The 15,492-nt window shown below is 51.3% G+C and overlaps 4 protein-coding genes across 4 annotated transcripts in view; 1 reads left to right on the forward strand and 3 right to left on the reverse strand.

Moving 5' to 3' along the window:
- Positions 1-680: 680 nt before the first annotated feature.
- On the reverse strand, positions 681-5,121 carry CSUI_002670 (grip domain protein). Its single transcript, XM_068062869.1, has one exon. It carries the CDS (start codon positions 4,090-4,092, stop codon positions 1,426-1,428), a length of 2,667 nt encoding a protein of 888 aa, XP_067925166.1. The 5' UTR covers positions 4,093-5,121; the 3' UTR covers positions 681-1,425.
- A 142-nt stretch (positions 5,122-5,263) lies between these two features.
- On the forward strand, positions 5,264-8,575 carry CSUI_002671 (serine-threonine protein kinase 19). The gene has a single exon (XM_068062870.1). It carries the CDS (start codon positions 6,087-6,089, stop codon positions 8,316-8,318), a length of 2,232 nt encoding a protein of 743 aa, XP_067925167.1. The 5' UTR covers positions 5,264-6,086; the 3' UTR covers positions 8,319-8,575.
- Positions 8,576-8,979: 404 nt separating this feature from the next.
- On the reverse strand, positions 8,980-12,622 carry CSUI_002672 (ap2 domain transcription factor ap2x-6). Its single transcript, XM_068062871.1, has 6 exons — positions 12,455-12,622; positions 11,383-11,848; positions 10,723-10,880; positions 10,428-10,519; positions 10,010-10,183; positions 8,980-9,670 (listed from the first exon to the last, which is right to left on the reverse strand). The coding sequence occupies exons 2-6, from the start codon at positions 11,828-11,830 to the stop codon at positions 9,568-9,570; spliced, it is 975 nt and encodes a 324-aa protein (XP_067925168.1). The 5' UTR covers positions 11,831-11,848; positions 12,455-12,622; the 3' UTR covers positions 8,980-9,567.
- A 1,185-nt stretch (positions 12,623-13,807) lies between these two features.
- The window catches only part of CSUI_002673 (pul domain-containing protein), a 15,190-nt gene continuing 13,505 nt past the window's right edge, over positions 13,808-15,492 (reverse strand). The window contains exons 14-15 of the mRNA XM_068062872.1: positions 14,663-14,783; positions 13,808-14,215 (exon numbers count right to left, since the gene is read on the reverse strand). Of these exons, the coding sequence (XP_067925169.1) occupies positions 13,976-14,215; positions 14,663-14,783 (361 nt within the window). The 3' untranslated portion in view covers positions 13,808-13,975. The remainder of the gene's footprint in view (positions 14,216-14,662; positions 14,784-15,492) is intronic.

The raw sequence follows: 15,492 nt of genomic DNA on the forward strand, positions 1-15,492 counted from the left end.
AGCTACAGACTCCATTGCCTCGGTTCCTTTGGGCGTGAGCTCCATTTTCTGTTCAGTCTCAGCGGTACCAGCACACATACTGTTCTTCCCGAGGCAGTGCTCGTTGATTGTCGAGTGTTGCTCGACGGTGCCTTCCAACGTGGCGGACTGGCGGCCTGAAAGAGGAAAGGGACTGGAGACCACGGGTAGATGCGGAGGCGGACGCTGTTCTGCGGCCGTCATGTCCAGGCTTGAGAAATTCATACTCATTCCCAGGCAACCCGAACGTTCTCGCTGACGCTGGAAAGAGAAAGAACAGGGTCTGCCCAGATGAACAGGCCGGCGGGACGCGCTCCCTCAAGTTCAAACGGGGGCAGGGGATAAAATTACGAGAATACCTACGTCCGACTGAATGAGGGGGAAGGCTGAGTGGCGATAACGTGAAGTACCTGATCTCTTGACGAGATCGCAACTGCGAATGTAAGCGAACTGGGTGGCCAGTCGCTACTCTGATCATCAGTCTGCTATAAGAAAAGAGGACAAAGCTGGGGTCCTCGTAAATACGAGCAGCGACGGCTACCTCGCTGTACGCCCACATTATTACCCGGCAGAGCCCGGACGCTGTCTGACCTGCTATTTCGAGGCTGAAGTAAGAAAGACCTCGTGCTCTCAATTCCCGGACTGCAGAGTGTTGTTGGTCCCTCCCTACCTTATCTTGCCGTTAGTACTCACCTCGAAATCTGTGAAGGCGTAGCTAGTGGAGGCCCCAGCGATCGTACGCTAGCTCCCGCCCCACTGGTCGGTGTCTTCCTCAGAGGCAAGCGTCCAGGTCATTCACGGACGTACAGTTCCCAGGTGCAGTGGTGCTCTGGAACCTGCGCAACCTTCGTTATCTTTGCCACAGTATGCATGGGTGCCAAAGTCGTTTGCGCACCCACGAACGGCACGCTACCGAGGGCTCGTCGAAGTCTGACGGCTCCACAGTTCGGTCACCATTGTTACGTGCAACCCCCCATAGCGAGTGACCTCCAGTTCGTCTTTTACAGAAAAGCCACTGCGGTCATATTTATAGCTTCAGTCGGGACTGCGCACCAGAAACAAGACAAACCGGTGTTCGCCGCGGTAGTACTACTGAAACCGAGAAGCCTACCAGATGTACGTGCCAGGTCAGCACGTAGGTTGCGATCTAGTTGTAGTCTCTCGAGCCGAGCACTCAACGACTGAATGACCAGAATTTAACAAGAAAGATGTGCTTGAAACATCCTCATCCGCAGCGACACTGTACAGACATTGTCCACATACCCCTTCTCCATTCACTGACTGAGGAGCCACTAATGTCCCACAACCACTGTTCGACTGTTTAAGACCAACAGCAGAATGAGAGACAGATCTCACGCACTCCGCCACCCCCAGTGGGAAACACGGAGTACAGTCTCATTATACGCATCAAAGCTGGAGCCCCAGCTGTTGCGCGACAGCCGCGTAGATCCCTCCCGTCGCGGACGAATCCCCTGACCCGGCAGAAAGCATGATTTTCTTTTCTTCTTCGTTCATTTTCAGGACGGTTGCAAGGACTGGCAAGAGAGACCTAGCAGCTTTCTCATTGCCTGCCCGTTGGTACTGAACATAGCGAATGAGTACGTTGCGTAGATACTCTGCATCCCTAATGATACCGTCCTCACCATGATGGTGACCAGGTGTTGCGCTCTCCACTGAACGATCTTTCCGCACACTGGAGGTGTTGCTAGGTAAAGAACCACAACTTGACTGTCTAGACACAGTCTTCTGCTGCTCGCTCCGCTGTTCCTGAAGCTTTGAACGCAGTCGTTCAGCCTCCTGTTGAGCTCGCAAGGCCTCTTCCCGGGCCTGCTGTAGCTGATCTTGTACTTCCGCGAGAGCCTGAGTGTGACGAAGAGCCATCTGCTGTACCAACACTCCGCTATCCATGCTATTGGCATTGTCCGAGAAGCCCCCAGCTAGCCTGTCTGACATTAAACCTAAAGAAGCTACTGTGTTCGAACCTCCATCTGCAAGGTTCCGTAGATCGAGCTCTATCTGATCAGCTGCTTTCCGTCTTTGTTGTACTTGGATTAGTTTCTGCTGAACACGCTTCAACGCTTCATCTTTTTGTCCTAAAAGCTCTCGTGCTTGTTCTCGATGTCGTTGTAGCGCTTCGCGAGCCTCGTTCAGCTCGTTCGTAAGGCGTTCAACCTCTTTATCAAATTCCGCTTTCTGATTTAGTCGTTCTTCTACTATTGATTTGTTGCTCACTTTTTCACTGCAGATTTCCTCATGCGTGTCGTCATTAGTTGTGCATACACCGCAGTCATTGATGGCGTCTTCTTTTCTGCCTGACTTCTCCCGATCATCAATGCCACTCTCTCCCTTGCTCGACCTCCCAACAGATGACTTTCTACTGTCGTCCGGTTCGCTCTTGAGCAACGACCCTTCTTCCTCACCAACACTTTTATCCGCGTTCACCTGACAAGCCACATGCACGCGTGTCATCTTATCTTCTGTTTTTTCGACATTCACTTCCCCCTCGTGTTCCTTTCTTTCTTTAGTTGAATGGAGAGACGTATCCGTCTGTGTAATATCATTTGCTCCTTCAATATGACAGACATCCCCCTTGTCGCTGGCACTGGCCATCGCGGCAGACGCAGCAGCTTCGACAGCCTTGGCGGCGGCCGCAGCAACTGCAGCGCACTGAGGGCACCCACGAAGACGTGCTTCTGCTAAGATATCACTCCTCCCATCTTCTGTCGATACACCGGACTTTCCGGTGTTACTACCTGCTGTTCTCTGTTGCATATGATTAACAAGAAGCAAAGCCTTTTCTTTTGTAACCTTGCCCAGCTGTGCACGTAGTTCAGCAACACTTGATGTGAGATCCTCAATCTTCTTCTGCTGCTCTACAGTTTGGACCTCTAGCTGTCGTGCATGAGCCAATGCAGCCTGCTGGGCTTGAACTGTAGCTACACTTCGATCTTCTTCAAGTTCCAACCATCGAGTTCGAAGTTCTTCAAAATCCAGTTGAGGTCGACGAACGTGTTGTCGATGAGAGTACGTATTACTCTGCGCGAAGCTTGAGTACGTAGGAAACACCATCTGAGCGAACAGAAAGAGAACACGATTCTCTTCTTCTAATTGTCTTAAGAGATTTGCTAACTTCTGAATTCCCACCAATGCCTCATCTGCTGTTAAGATCACTCCATCACATGCTTCTTCTGCTGAAGAAGATGATGCTTCGTCGTTATCTTCTCTCCCTCCTTCCTCGAAACTCTCTTCTCTATTCATACTATGATCCCTACTGGCTTCTCCACCTTCATCCCCTGTTCGTTTCGATAGGAGGCTCTTTCGAGGAGGTTTTCTCTCTGGTAGAAGATGATTTTGCTTCAAGACATCGGCTAATAATTGACGCTCTTGATATCTCTCTGTTTCTTGCGTTATAGAAGATTCCTCTAGAAAACGAAGTCGATTTACAGCAGCTCTCAACTCTCGTTCTCTTCGTCGTAATCGTTTCTGTAACTCCGCTGTAGGTCCTCCTCCTCCACCTCTATGTGTTACAGCTGTATCTACAGTCGAGATATCATCATCTTCAACAAAATCTCCAAGACTCCCGGATGAAGGAAAATGAGGAAACCCATCTGAGTCGTGTTGCTGATGACCTACATCATCCTTACTATCGACATAACCACGAGATACCCCTGAAGACGTCCCTGAGGAACTTCCTCTTCTCCCCCCTGAAACATCTGACTCTGAAAGATTCCCTCCTGCATTGGACCCTGCACTAGGACGTCCCTTATTCATAGGAGGAGGGAACGTCCCGGCAGCTAACGTAGACGTTAAAGTGGAGAAGAAAGAAGAAGCTGCTGCGGCTGATGCAGAGAGAGACGCCGAAGCTGCTGCTGCTGCAGAAGATGCCGTTGGGTTCTGAAGAGCCGAAAAGCCTCGGCTTTGCTGCTGAGATTGAGAAGTCGAGGAAGATGGCAGGACAAAGCGAAAGGAAGAAGGCGGAGGAGCAGGAGGGGGTGGAGACGGACGAGAAGGAGAGAGATTTGGTGTGACCCCTGAGAATGATGATGTGCTTGTATGAATTGCTGGCGGCGCCATTGTTACGAAAAGGAGTATTAGGGACTAGAAATGACTGCGTGAATACGCCAGGAAGAAGAGTGAAGAAAGGTTAGCATGGAGAAAGAGAAGAAGAGAAAAGAAATATCATGGCACGCGACCTAGGAAGATGGTTTCCATGAGGACAGACTTTGTAAAGAAAGAAGTGCAGACTCGGTTGTACAGAGACATCATACGAAGAGAGAGAGGTCTACAGTTTTGATGATGGTGGTGAGACGAGAGAGATAAGACGAAAGTTCGATGCTGAACGAGAGAAACAACAATGCCCGACGGAGAAAAAGAAAAGTATAGACAGAAACAGACAACCGGACTCAATGACGAGGTTGGAGACGCGTGAGTCGAGTTGTTTCGGTGCAGCTTCCACGCTGTAGACACTCAATCCTCCACGGATATTGCATGGTGTAAGCAAAACATGTGAGTAAAGAGGTCTCTCCTAGTTGCACCCCCTGAGCTGGTGATGGAGAAGAACCATGATGCGGGAGAAAACAGCTTCCTCGACAGATGCATAGAAAACAGTCTCCTTCCGCAACGCATCACAGTACTAGGTGGAACGAAGTCTTTCTTGGAAGGAAGAAATAAACGAAGAGAAACAGCACCACAAACCGGAGAACGACCGGTGTACCGAAGTCAAAAGAAAGAAGCGGGAATGCTTGAACGCCAAAGACAGAAACTAAGGAGTCACTGCGGAACTGTTGAGATTAGGAGCAAGAACCCTTGCACGGACCACCTGAAGCAGAAAAAATCCTCTATCCCTCTCAGCCACAGCTGACGGCCTCTCCGAAATGCAGTCAAGAAAACATGTGAAGAGGACCGAAAGAAGGCTCTCGTCCGCGCATTGAGAGACGTAAGGGAAGACATCCAAGGGAGATAAACACCCGTCGTCGCACTCTGGCCGACAGGTGGGCTTGGCCAAGGGTCTTTAGAAAACACTTGCCGTGACTTCTATCTCTGATCAAGAAAACGTGCGTGAGAACTCTCCATCAGGGGACATAGTGTCTACCTTGTATAAAGCTCGCCTGTCCTCGGAGATGGCCCTTACAAAGCCGACGCTTCGGTTGACTTGAACTAAGAAGGTCCAGCTTTGCGATCTCGAGAGCCTTCGCATGCCCATGTCTCTCGCGGCAACCCGAGACATCTGGTCACCCTGGGAGAAACCGCGACCTCGACTGTTTCCGTCACAGAGGAGTATTGATCAAAAGAAAGAATTGGTCAGACAGTTTTGAGGGGCTCTGTGTTGTGACAGACGTTCTTCTTCTTTATGTAGGCTTTTGGCTGTCCTGCGTCGTGACAGTTGGGACAGGTCAGTGGAGACGTCCGAGCACCTTGTCATTTGTGAGTTTTGATCTAGAGATCACTTTTAGGTTTTGTTCCCCTGCTCTCTCCCCATTGACGTTGATGAGCGAGTGTTTTGAAGAGTTGACCTTTGGCCTCTAGTTCGTCTGTTCTCATGGGTCTGTGAGTTCAACTTGCAATCCACGGTCCCCAACGAGCTATCGCTCCAGTAATTTCAAGCGATAGACGGTGTATGCGAGGAGCTCCATTCTGATATCCTTGTGCCTGGCAGAACTCATGCACTGTTTTCGCTTCCCACTGTGCAAAATTCTAGTTGTCTGTGGTGTTAGCCTTCCAAGTTGAGACACGGGCGCCACTGCTCGCCGGCAGCCTGAAAGGTCGTTACGTGTCCCTGTACAGAAGAAAACTGACCCTTTTTTTTCCCGTGGTCTCCTTCGATTTTGAGCTGGGTCGTCGTAAGAGCACAGGACCGGCGATCGTCCCGAGGGGGCGCATGCGTTGCATGACCGGAATTCTAACTTTCTCTTCGCTGGAGGGGCTAGTCCTTTTCTCAATTGTTAAAGAGAAACGAGAGCCCTCAGGCCTGTCCTCTGTTTGATGTAGTACAGGGGAGTGTCAAATAGCTCGTCAGGCAACTTCGTCCGATCCTGACATAGAAAGGATACTATGACGGGAGATTTCCCATGGATGACTCGACTCCTCAGTCTCTCAATGAAAAAGAATGTAATACTCCGTTTGAAGAAGACGGCCCGGTTGGCTTACAGTCTTCTCATTTCACCGGAGACGGGGAAGACGAGGTATCAACCAAGGATGAAGACACAACCCCGGTGATCTCTACGTTAACTCCCCTGCATCTTGAAGGAGTTAGTCGATCTCCTCTCTTGAAGAAACTACTTCATTTTCGGGACTCAATGGAACCACCTTTGATCTCTCTTTTCGGTCTTCCATTTGTCTTACGTCATCAGCTAGGTGTATCCCCTTGCTGTCCGTGTTGTAACAGGTGCTGCTGTTGCGGGGTTGCACTTCGACAGTTCCAGGAGAACGGCAAGCCGAGGAGTTCCACTGACACTTCACCTCACTCCGATTCTGCCTTCACGTACAAGCCTTGCGGTATTTCGGGATGCCGTTGTTGTCAAGAAAGGCGTGAAGGGGGAGACGACATTTCACGAGTGTTTGTTTCGAATCATAACCAAGGCCTTCCCCAGTCCGGAAGTGCTTCAGATCCTTCGGGTGAAAGAACCGAGGAGTCAAGGCGAAGCGGCGCATCTACAAGGTGTAAAAGAAGACGTTTAGTCGGAGATGGGAATAGAGATGGAGGTTTTCTGGAGCACACTGTCACTCAGGATGAACGAGAGGTTGAGATACTTTTAGCACGAAATGTCCTAAGACAAATTCGCTTACCGATTGCGTCCGGAAATCTTGTGTTGTTTTTCACCGAGGACTGGTTGGCTCTTCTTCGTCGCTGTATACGGACGGCCCAGCGTCATGCGCTCATGCAACATGAGGAAATTGAGCGAACTCACGGGGAGGAGCACATGCGATCAGACATTGCTGAGGCTCCAAGAAGAGAAGATTCATCAAGGGGACTCCGAAATAGCTCAGCGAGCTATGAGCCGTCTTCTCACCTGTCGGAGGAGTGTTCAGATGGTTCCACTTCACGTATGAAAAGTACCGAGATGCGCGCAGCATCTTGTGAAAAGTGTGAAGAAGCGTCGACGCATGACAGAAAAGAATCGCAGTCCTTACAACGACAGCACCCGCCCGGGGGCGTGAGAAGTCGGCGAAAGGCTTTATTAGACTGGCCAGTTTTATTAGGAGAGCAATTAGCACACGTTTTACGGGCGAAGCTGTTGAGTGTACAAACGCATACCGAAGTGGGGAGCCGTAGCCTTCGTACTGTAATCAAGGATTATCTTGTCTCATGGAGACAGAGGCGAAGGGATACGGGAGTGCTTCTTCGGGAGACGTTACGGAATGCTAAGGAACTTCGGCATAGAGGTAATGAAGTATTATCAGCCAGCGTAGCAAGACAGCCGTCGTCTGTTGAACAGAGAACGCAAGTGTCTAGTTTTGCGTCGGAGCATCGGTTAGCCGAAAGCCAAGCAGGTCAGGCTCTTGAACGGGTGTGGAGCATTCTCAAACGAGGTATTATGGCAGCAGAAGAAGTCTTGACTCTGCGAGAAGCTGCAGGCCTTGGGGTTTTTCCAGAACTGACAGTTAGCTCCATCACGGGAACAGAGCATTTGCAGATAAAAGGAGAAAACTTGGCTTCGCATGGTGCGATGGCGCATCGAGACAGGAAATCTTCACGGCTAGTATCTAGTGATTCAATGCTGACAAAGGGGGATGCCGACGAAGCAAAGGCCTACAAGCTTCTCAGACTACTCTTGTCTGATTCGGGTCCAGGCGAGGAGCCGTCAGGTTCAGTTGAAGCGCCGTCTGCAAGCGTAGCATGGCCTCTCGTACACGCTAAGTCCAGGCATTGCAGAGTTAATGCAGACCAGGTTTTATCGGCTCGGCCAGGGGCTGGAGTGACAGTCACATTCAAGGGCCCTGAACTGAACAGGGAGGCCGAGGAAATCGTCTTGCTTCTTCATGAGCTCAATCTTGCACGAAGTGTCCCTGACACGTCTACAGTATCTCTCTGTATTGCGCAGCAAGGTCTACTTGTGCGCTGGCTTCTAGGCGGCAGAAAAGAGATACTCGGGCGACTGCATGCAAGGAAATTCAAAGAACTTTTGTGGGTTGATGTGGAGAGACAAGGGCTCCTGAGAACGGGGCTAGGGTCCCGGATGATGCTGCTTGATCTCCAAGGCAAAGGAGATGTGGAAGTGGTGCGAATTGGAGGCGGGTTGGTTGTTCGACTGAGAGGCGAGTTAAGACGCGGAATGCGCGTGTTCACGCCGGGCAGTTAAAGATGACGCAGGAGGCTCGGGCTGTTCTCTGGTACCATGGGTGCTGTTTGTTTCTGCCTGCTTCCCCGTTGTGCGTCAGGCCCCGAGTAATCGGGCGATCCGTGCCAGTCATCGCATACACAGTGTCAGGAGGCCTCAGTGCATGAGTGGTGCAGATTTCTTCGAGCACAGTGGTCCAGTTGAATCCGCTGATTCCATTTCGAAGCGTGGGCTACGCGATTTTTCTGGCGATATACTCGAAAACAAGTTTCTTGCGGTTTTTCGAAACTCTCAGTTGTGCTGGCGGACGTGGATTTGCTGTCGTGTTTTACAAGTTTTGGATCCTGGGCGCGCTCAGCACGATGACTCAATCACATAGTCGCGCTGGAGGTACCGCGTGCTAGGGCACAGCCAACAGTGAGGAAGGCGTGTAGGGCGAGAAATATAGGCAGACTGTGCAACACAGGGGAGCAAAAGGTGCTACGAGCAAGCAAGCACACTCGCATGCATATCGACCAGGAACGAACCGTTGGAAGCGTGGTTTAGTGCCTCAACCCATCGACGTTTACAGCAACTAGCCGCCAGAACGCTGAAAGCTTCAGTGGCCGTTCTGGTGCGCTAGGCTTGCCAAGCAAGAGCAGGGACCGGTAATCCGGTTTGAGGGGCTACGTCTGCCGCGCTTGACAACGTTTTACAAAGCGTCCCACAGACGAGTCAAGTCCGTTCCGAACACACACATCTGTATACGCTGCTTGACAATTGGAAAGAAGCAGTCATAACCAGCACATGCAAGAGAGAGTCCTGAAAACCGGAGTGATGGAATACAGGCGACAGGTGAGCTGAATGACATCCTGTCAGCAGGAATGCACACACCCGCTGTGGTGTTAGCACATAGCACAGGACTGGGGACTACAAACGTCAAGGTACACGCGTTCCATTGACCGCGGTTGTTGGCTACAGAAGTCGGCAGACACGCAGAGTTGAATTCCTGCCGCCGCTTTGGTGATGTCAGCCAGGTGTGTGACCTGCCGACCTCGAGTACATCCTTAGAGGAACTGGTCCCTTCCCAAAGGGGCTCCGGAAGTAGTGTTCCCTCGAATCAACGCAGTACCTTACTTCCTAGTACTTACGTTAAATGCAAGCATATCCCCAGGCGCTATGTATGTGCATTCAGTCTGCAGCATAGCGAAACGCAAGCGGGGATCTGGCCAGTGTTCGGATCCCAGACATACTTCCGCTGAATCACGTTGCGGCTGACGAGCGAAGAAGCCTAAGATTGGTGAGTTCTTGGACGGCGATCTCTTCGCCCTCCTGGCTCGTCATATCGTTTCCAGCGCTGATGCCTTTCAAGGAGCTCCTTCCACATCGGCTCGCTGCACAGGGAAAAACGAAATTTTGACTACCATCTATTCCACCAGCCACAGAGACTCACTGTATCATCGCTGACCGATGAATTGCATTTTGGCATCCACTGCGCATAGTTTCGAGACACCTGAAGACACTGTGATGCTCCTGCCGTATATAAGCAGCCTCCACGGAAAAACTAAACCATAACGCTTTTGCTTGCACCTGTGGCTGCTATGTCATGCACTCAAGGGGGCCAGCGCGGTGAAGTGCGCGCGACGCGGCTTCCGGGAATTATACTCAAGAAAGAGCTTCCCACTGGTTTCTATATCTTGCGAGGACGAGGAAGTCACGGAAGAGGTACGTACCTGAATGGCTTCTCGTTTGTGACATTTCCTCCAGGATAGTAGAGACAAAGGAGCTGATTCATGCTTTGCGAACATGCTCGAGTACGAGCACAAGCCAAATACTCTGTGTGCGCCCACATCATTTGAATAAACTGGTTGGCCCCGGCATTCTGCCAGCCCGAGCCAGGATATCGCCTGAGACAGACAGGATAAACACGTTTCTCGCGAAGCATACGTTAAAGTGAACCGAGAGAAGCCTTTGTGCAAGAGACGTGTTTCAAAGCGCAGGTGAGTCGGCTCTTTCTCTGGAACTCATCGGGGCCACCCGCTGTCACGTCCCGATGAGCAAGTGGTAGCAACTCTCTCATACCCACTATTCACCAGCCATCTGTTAGTCTCTCTTCACCCCAGTGACAGAGGTTTAGGCAGTGCGGCCTACCCGTGAAAGTTGTCAATGCCGCGATACCAAAGATGAGTCGCCCCCATGCAGGTCGGCTTCTCGGCCGATGTCGCGTAGAAGTTCGCACCGAACTGCACACAGAGATACAAGAAGGCGCAGTGTCAGGTCAAGGCCAAATCCTTCAGCTAACTCACGTGGATGCTATATACCTCTGGCACCACTATACTTGGAAGGTTTATATCAAAGAGAGGCGGTCCCACGAAGGTGGCACTGGTCATGCGTGATAAAAACCCGCCTACCTGACTTTTGAGGGAGCTCGCTGTGGCTCACGTACCGGCGTATTCGAGGGCATGTCAAAGTGCCGACACCCAGCTTCTACGGATCTCCGCAGCAGTGCTGTCACGTACTCATCCATGCCAGGATGGTTTTGCAGATGAGGCAGTGGCTCGAGCAGCTGATCCACTCGGAATAGGTTATGATACCTGAGACATTCTGCAGCAGCCACCGACCCCAGAAGCACCATGCACCACACGCGGCGTCATCACACTTGAATCAGGTCAGCCTACCAAAAGGAGCTTCAACACGGGAGTACACGTACAAGCTGGTACGTCGCTGCGGGTGCAAAGGACAAGTTCGACAGTTGTACGGGCGCAAGGATCGCTCCACCCGTCAGCAGCTGACAGCCTGTACCTTCCTGTTGCGCGCCTTCGAGCCTCGAAAGCTACGGTTCGAGAGAATACAGCCACGGTGTACGCGCTAGCAAGAAGACTGGGTGAAACTAGAGCGTTGTCATCTACGGGCGGCGTCATCGGGTTTGATTCAACGCGGACCCAACAACGCAGCTCCGGCGGAGGGCATCTTCATTCGTAAGTCTCGGTAAGAAATCGAAACCACGCCACCACAGTCGCCGAGAGATGCTAATGTTTCCCTAGATTGCCCGAGAGTAAGCCGCATTAGAGTAACCGCCAGTGTGCACGGATTCACCATTCCTCACCGGCACTGATCGCCTCGACATACGGAGCTTGCGGCTCAACAGGAGCCTCATCTTCAGGTAGCTGCTGTTCCGTGGAGGCAGGTGGTCGCTGTTCCGAGGAGGCAGATGGCTCTGTTCCATCAGCTGCCTCACCTTCGGACTCGAGATCTTCCCTTTCGGGGCTTCTTTTTTCCTCAGTCTTCTCAGCGCCGAGGAGAGACTCTACCGCCGCTTCATGGTGTTTCACTTCTGTCTCGACATTCACTTCGCCACTTGCCGATGTATCCTCTCTTGCAATGGCATCCCTCGATCCGTCGTCTCCAACAACTGCTGGTGGTTTGGCCTGCTGCTTAGCGCCCTCTTTTACATCAGGGGCGCCATCTACCAGCAGAACGGCAAGAATGAGCCCACAGAACAACAAATATCGAACAGGGACATGGCTACGCGCTTCAGTTATTGTGCCCCCCATCTTCAGTTGCTTCTTTGTCTGAGACCAGGAACACACACACACACGTAACTGAAGGTTGTCTTCATGTGTTTCCGGCTCCGCCCAGAGCATCGCAAAACCAAAACAGTCCGTCGTGCTATAGGGCCAGCCGTACAAGAATCTCGAGACAGCACAGCAAATGAGAGAAGCCGCCATGTCCCCGTACTAAGGGGCGCTGATCGATCCGGCCCCTTTCCTAGGGCCCGGGGGAACAGGAAAGACGTTGACGCTGGCGTGCAATAGCGGATGATTGTGCCGGCGAAGGCCAACCCCCTGGAGTATATCTTGTCCACAAGCGGGTACTGAAACCGCAACCTAGTCATTAGCTGCCAAGAGTTTTGGCTACGTAGGTAGAAGCGGTGTCGCGTAGGCGGGTAAGGAACGGAGTCCCTCTACAGTGAACGTTTCATGTCTGTGTCTTGAGATCGGAGAGCATTCGTTGTCGCCATCTTCCGTCTCGTCGTCGGCGGTGGCTGCTGTGTAAAGACCATGATGCGGGAAAGAACACCGCTGCACGGGGGAAAAAACGCGGGGAGTTACCGAGTGTGAGATGTTCAAAACACGGGACTCGGGTAGTGCCAAAGCACAGTTTGAATTGCCACTTACAAGACGCAATCACTCCAGTGCATCACGAGTTCTCGGTTGGCCAGCAGGCAGTTCCACGGGCTCGTTTAGAAAACAAAGCCCTTGCTGCTCAGTCCAGATTAACTCAGACGCTTTGGTCCAATTCCCGGACAAACCTTTACTGTCCTCACCAGCACCGCTTGTCGAGGGCCAAAAACATGGGAACAAAATACCTTTGTGGCGCTGATCAGTGTTCTACCACCGTGTTGGTTCCTACAAGCGCTTGGCTTGCAGAACGCTGTTCGCTGACATCACGCCGTGCGGCTCGCTAACGGGCTGCGCCCTGGAGCTGGTCTGTCCGACTCCTCGTAACCTAGAGTCCAGGTGCTTACGAAGTTTTTCCAGAGAATTAATGAGACTTTAGAGGCCACTTAGCGACGGCTGCCTGCCGTGGTGGTGCCTTGCGGAAAGTACCAACAACACTGCAGGACCACAGGACGCCTATGCGGTCTTGTAGCTTGCTCGCCGTCTTAGTAGCTGACCACGCGCCGACGGACCTGGGTTGTCATGCCCTCCCTATCAGCATCAACGGGCGGGAACTCTCACCAGCTTTTTATGCTTTCACCCAGCATAGGTAAACCACCAATACTGTGGACACCCAATAAATTTTCCAGAGGACTCGAGCGGCGGCCCACCGTGAGCCCTGTCAGTCGAGGGGCAGTAGTTAAATAGCTGTAACCACTGTTGTACATTCCTCAAATCAAATGAACTAAAATAAACGCGAATATCCTCGATGGGAGCTCTGTAGTGCTTTTTACTTTTGTCCTTACGTCCTGGTTGCTTGCCGGGTGGGAAACAGCTTCATCTACTTTCCACAGTACGGTAATGCGGCACTCCCATCATACGGAGATTCGAACTCTGTGTCGTCCCATCCTATCCAGCCAGCAAGTCGTTCACCGTATCGACTAGCCCAGATGGTAGAGTATAGACCTGCACTGTGCAAAATACAGTTGGTTCCAACTCCTCTGTTCTGAGATCCTGAAAACAGCTGCGTTGTCGTAGCGTCGAGGCTCAGCAGTCCTGACTTTTCTGTGAGGGCCTACGCAAGAGTGCACTGCTTCCCCGATAGAGAGTGCTTAGGTGGACTTCCCCCATTACTCTGGCTGTACTAGACGGCCTCCACTCCTGTCGGCGTTTGGCCAGCATACCTTGTGTGAGGTGACAGACGATAGCAAGAGACGGACAGGCAGTAAGAAGCGTCACGGCCCATAGGCACAAGCAACGCCGTATCACTGAGAAAATATGCATGCCACGTAGAGGTCCGGTAAAAAGGACTGAGAGAGCGTCTGGTTTACTGTTGTTCGTATCACCCCCATCCCCTTAGCTACTTGCGACGGGCCGGTAGGACCAGCTAATCACATCCGGATATCTGCATTCCCCTGTCAGGACTTCAATGCATCGACGAGCTGGAGTTCGTGAGATTTTTACTCGCTTAGCGAACGAGCACTTCGTCACTTCCTTTTTTGGACTTTTTTTCAAAAAGTCAAACAGAAAACGGGTGTATCACTCAAGTAGTAGAAGCAGGTCCTGAGCTGCGTCGCCTACTTTACCATCCGTTGAAACATTCTCATTCAGCGGAGGCAGAACAGCGGGCACGTCGTATTCTTTGCATTTCGTTATCAAAGAAACCCACTGTTGAGGCTGCGGAAGGTTTACAATCAGCGTTCCTAGTGCCACCAGACACCTATAGAAAACGTCAGTATCTGTCTCGCTCTCCATTATTCGACGTAGCAGGCCGATCACCTGTACAAGAGAAATCCGTACACCCACAAGAAGAAACACTTGTCGAATGGTCCATCTTTCTTCATTTCTCTTTCTTTTACCATGTTGAAAAACAGTTCAGCAGACGTACAAGACCATTACTCGCTCGTGCGTAGACCTGAATAGACGCCGCTTAGTCCTTCACGAGCTTTTTATGTACCCCTTCCAACAGTGGCTTCAGCAAAACGCTTGGCGTATCATCAACCACAGAATGCGACCTCTCTTGCGTCAGCCATTCTCAGGGGATTCCTTCGTTAACTAGAACCTAGTTACTGCGGCTAGATGTATCCAGTGCCTTGGGTAGTAAGTAAAATGTCCACACGGTTGGGGCCCAGGAGGCTGGATAAAGAAGAACAAGACGATCTCCAGTGAAAAGAAAGTTTCGCGCTTTCAATCAAAAAGACAGAAAGAGAGTCAAGTCAGTCTTACCTTGCATCGAATTTCTTTCTCCTCTTTGTTAGAAAGAGCGACGGCGAAATTCGTGCATACCGTAGCAGCGGTTAGGCGGACATTTTTACTCGAGTTCTTCAACACTTGATCCGATGAGAGACTGTCTAGTACCTGCCGCGCATACCAAACAGCATCACCAGGTCGTACCCCTTACTCTTCTGTGATTTAGCTTTCATGAGAACAGTCAAGTGAACCAGTCTCTTCCACCCATCATGACAATTCCCCCGTATGTATGTAGGTCTATGTATGTATGTACCTTCGTCGCCTCTAAAATGAATCAGGGAAAAGTAGCTTCCGTACCTCTACTTAGCTAGCAAGCTCCGTTCTCACAACGTCCTAAGAGACAATTACTGAGAACCTTCCTCCTCAGAGGAAGCTTCGAAGGACGGGCAAACCGTGAAAGGAACAGTCACATGTAAGCTTGTGATATCATAGCTGGTCTCATAGAAACAAAACACTCAGTATGCACGACTGAGCGCAACAGATAATCCAATACCACAGAAGTATCTAGAGAGTGTCTTTGAATTGCTGAACAGTCAATCGAAACTGTATGGCAGTCTTATTGCCTGCTGAGCGAGCCCCCCTTGGATACGTGCTCTAACTATCGCCTTCACAACGTTGGACCTCGTCTCCTACCAGCTAGGGCGCATTCTGTGTGTGAATGACTGCCCCACTATGCATCCCCAGAGAACTTCAATCTCCACTATCATAGAGTTCTCTCGCTCGACTCGAGAAGAAGAATCGATGCAGAGATCAGCATTCCATAATCTCCCTTCCCTCTCCTCTCCTCTCTCTCCCCCTCCCCCCCC

The sequence above is a fragment of the Cystoisospora suis genome (assembly GCF_002600585.1).
Source record: "Cystoisospora suis strain Wien I chromosome Unknown contig_1099, whole genome shotgun sequence".
NCBI classification, from domain to species: Eukaryota; Apicomplexa; class Conoidasida; order Eucoccidiorida; family Sarcocystidae; genus Cystoisospora; species Cystoisospora suis.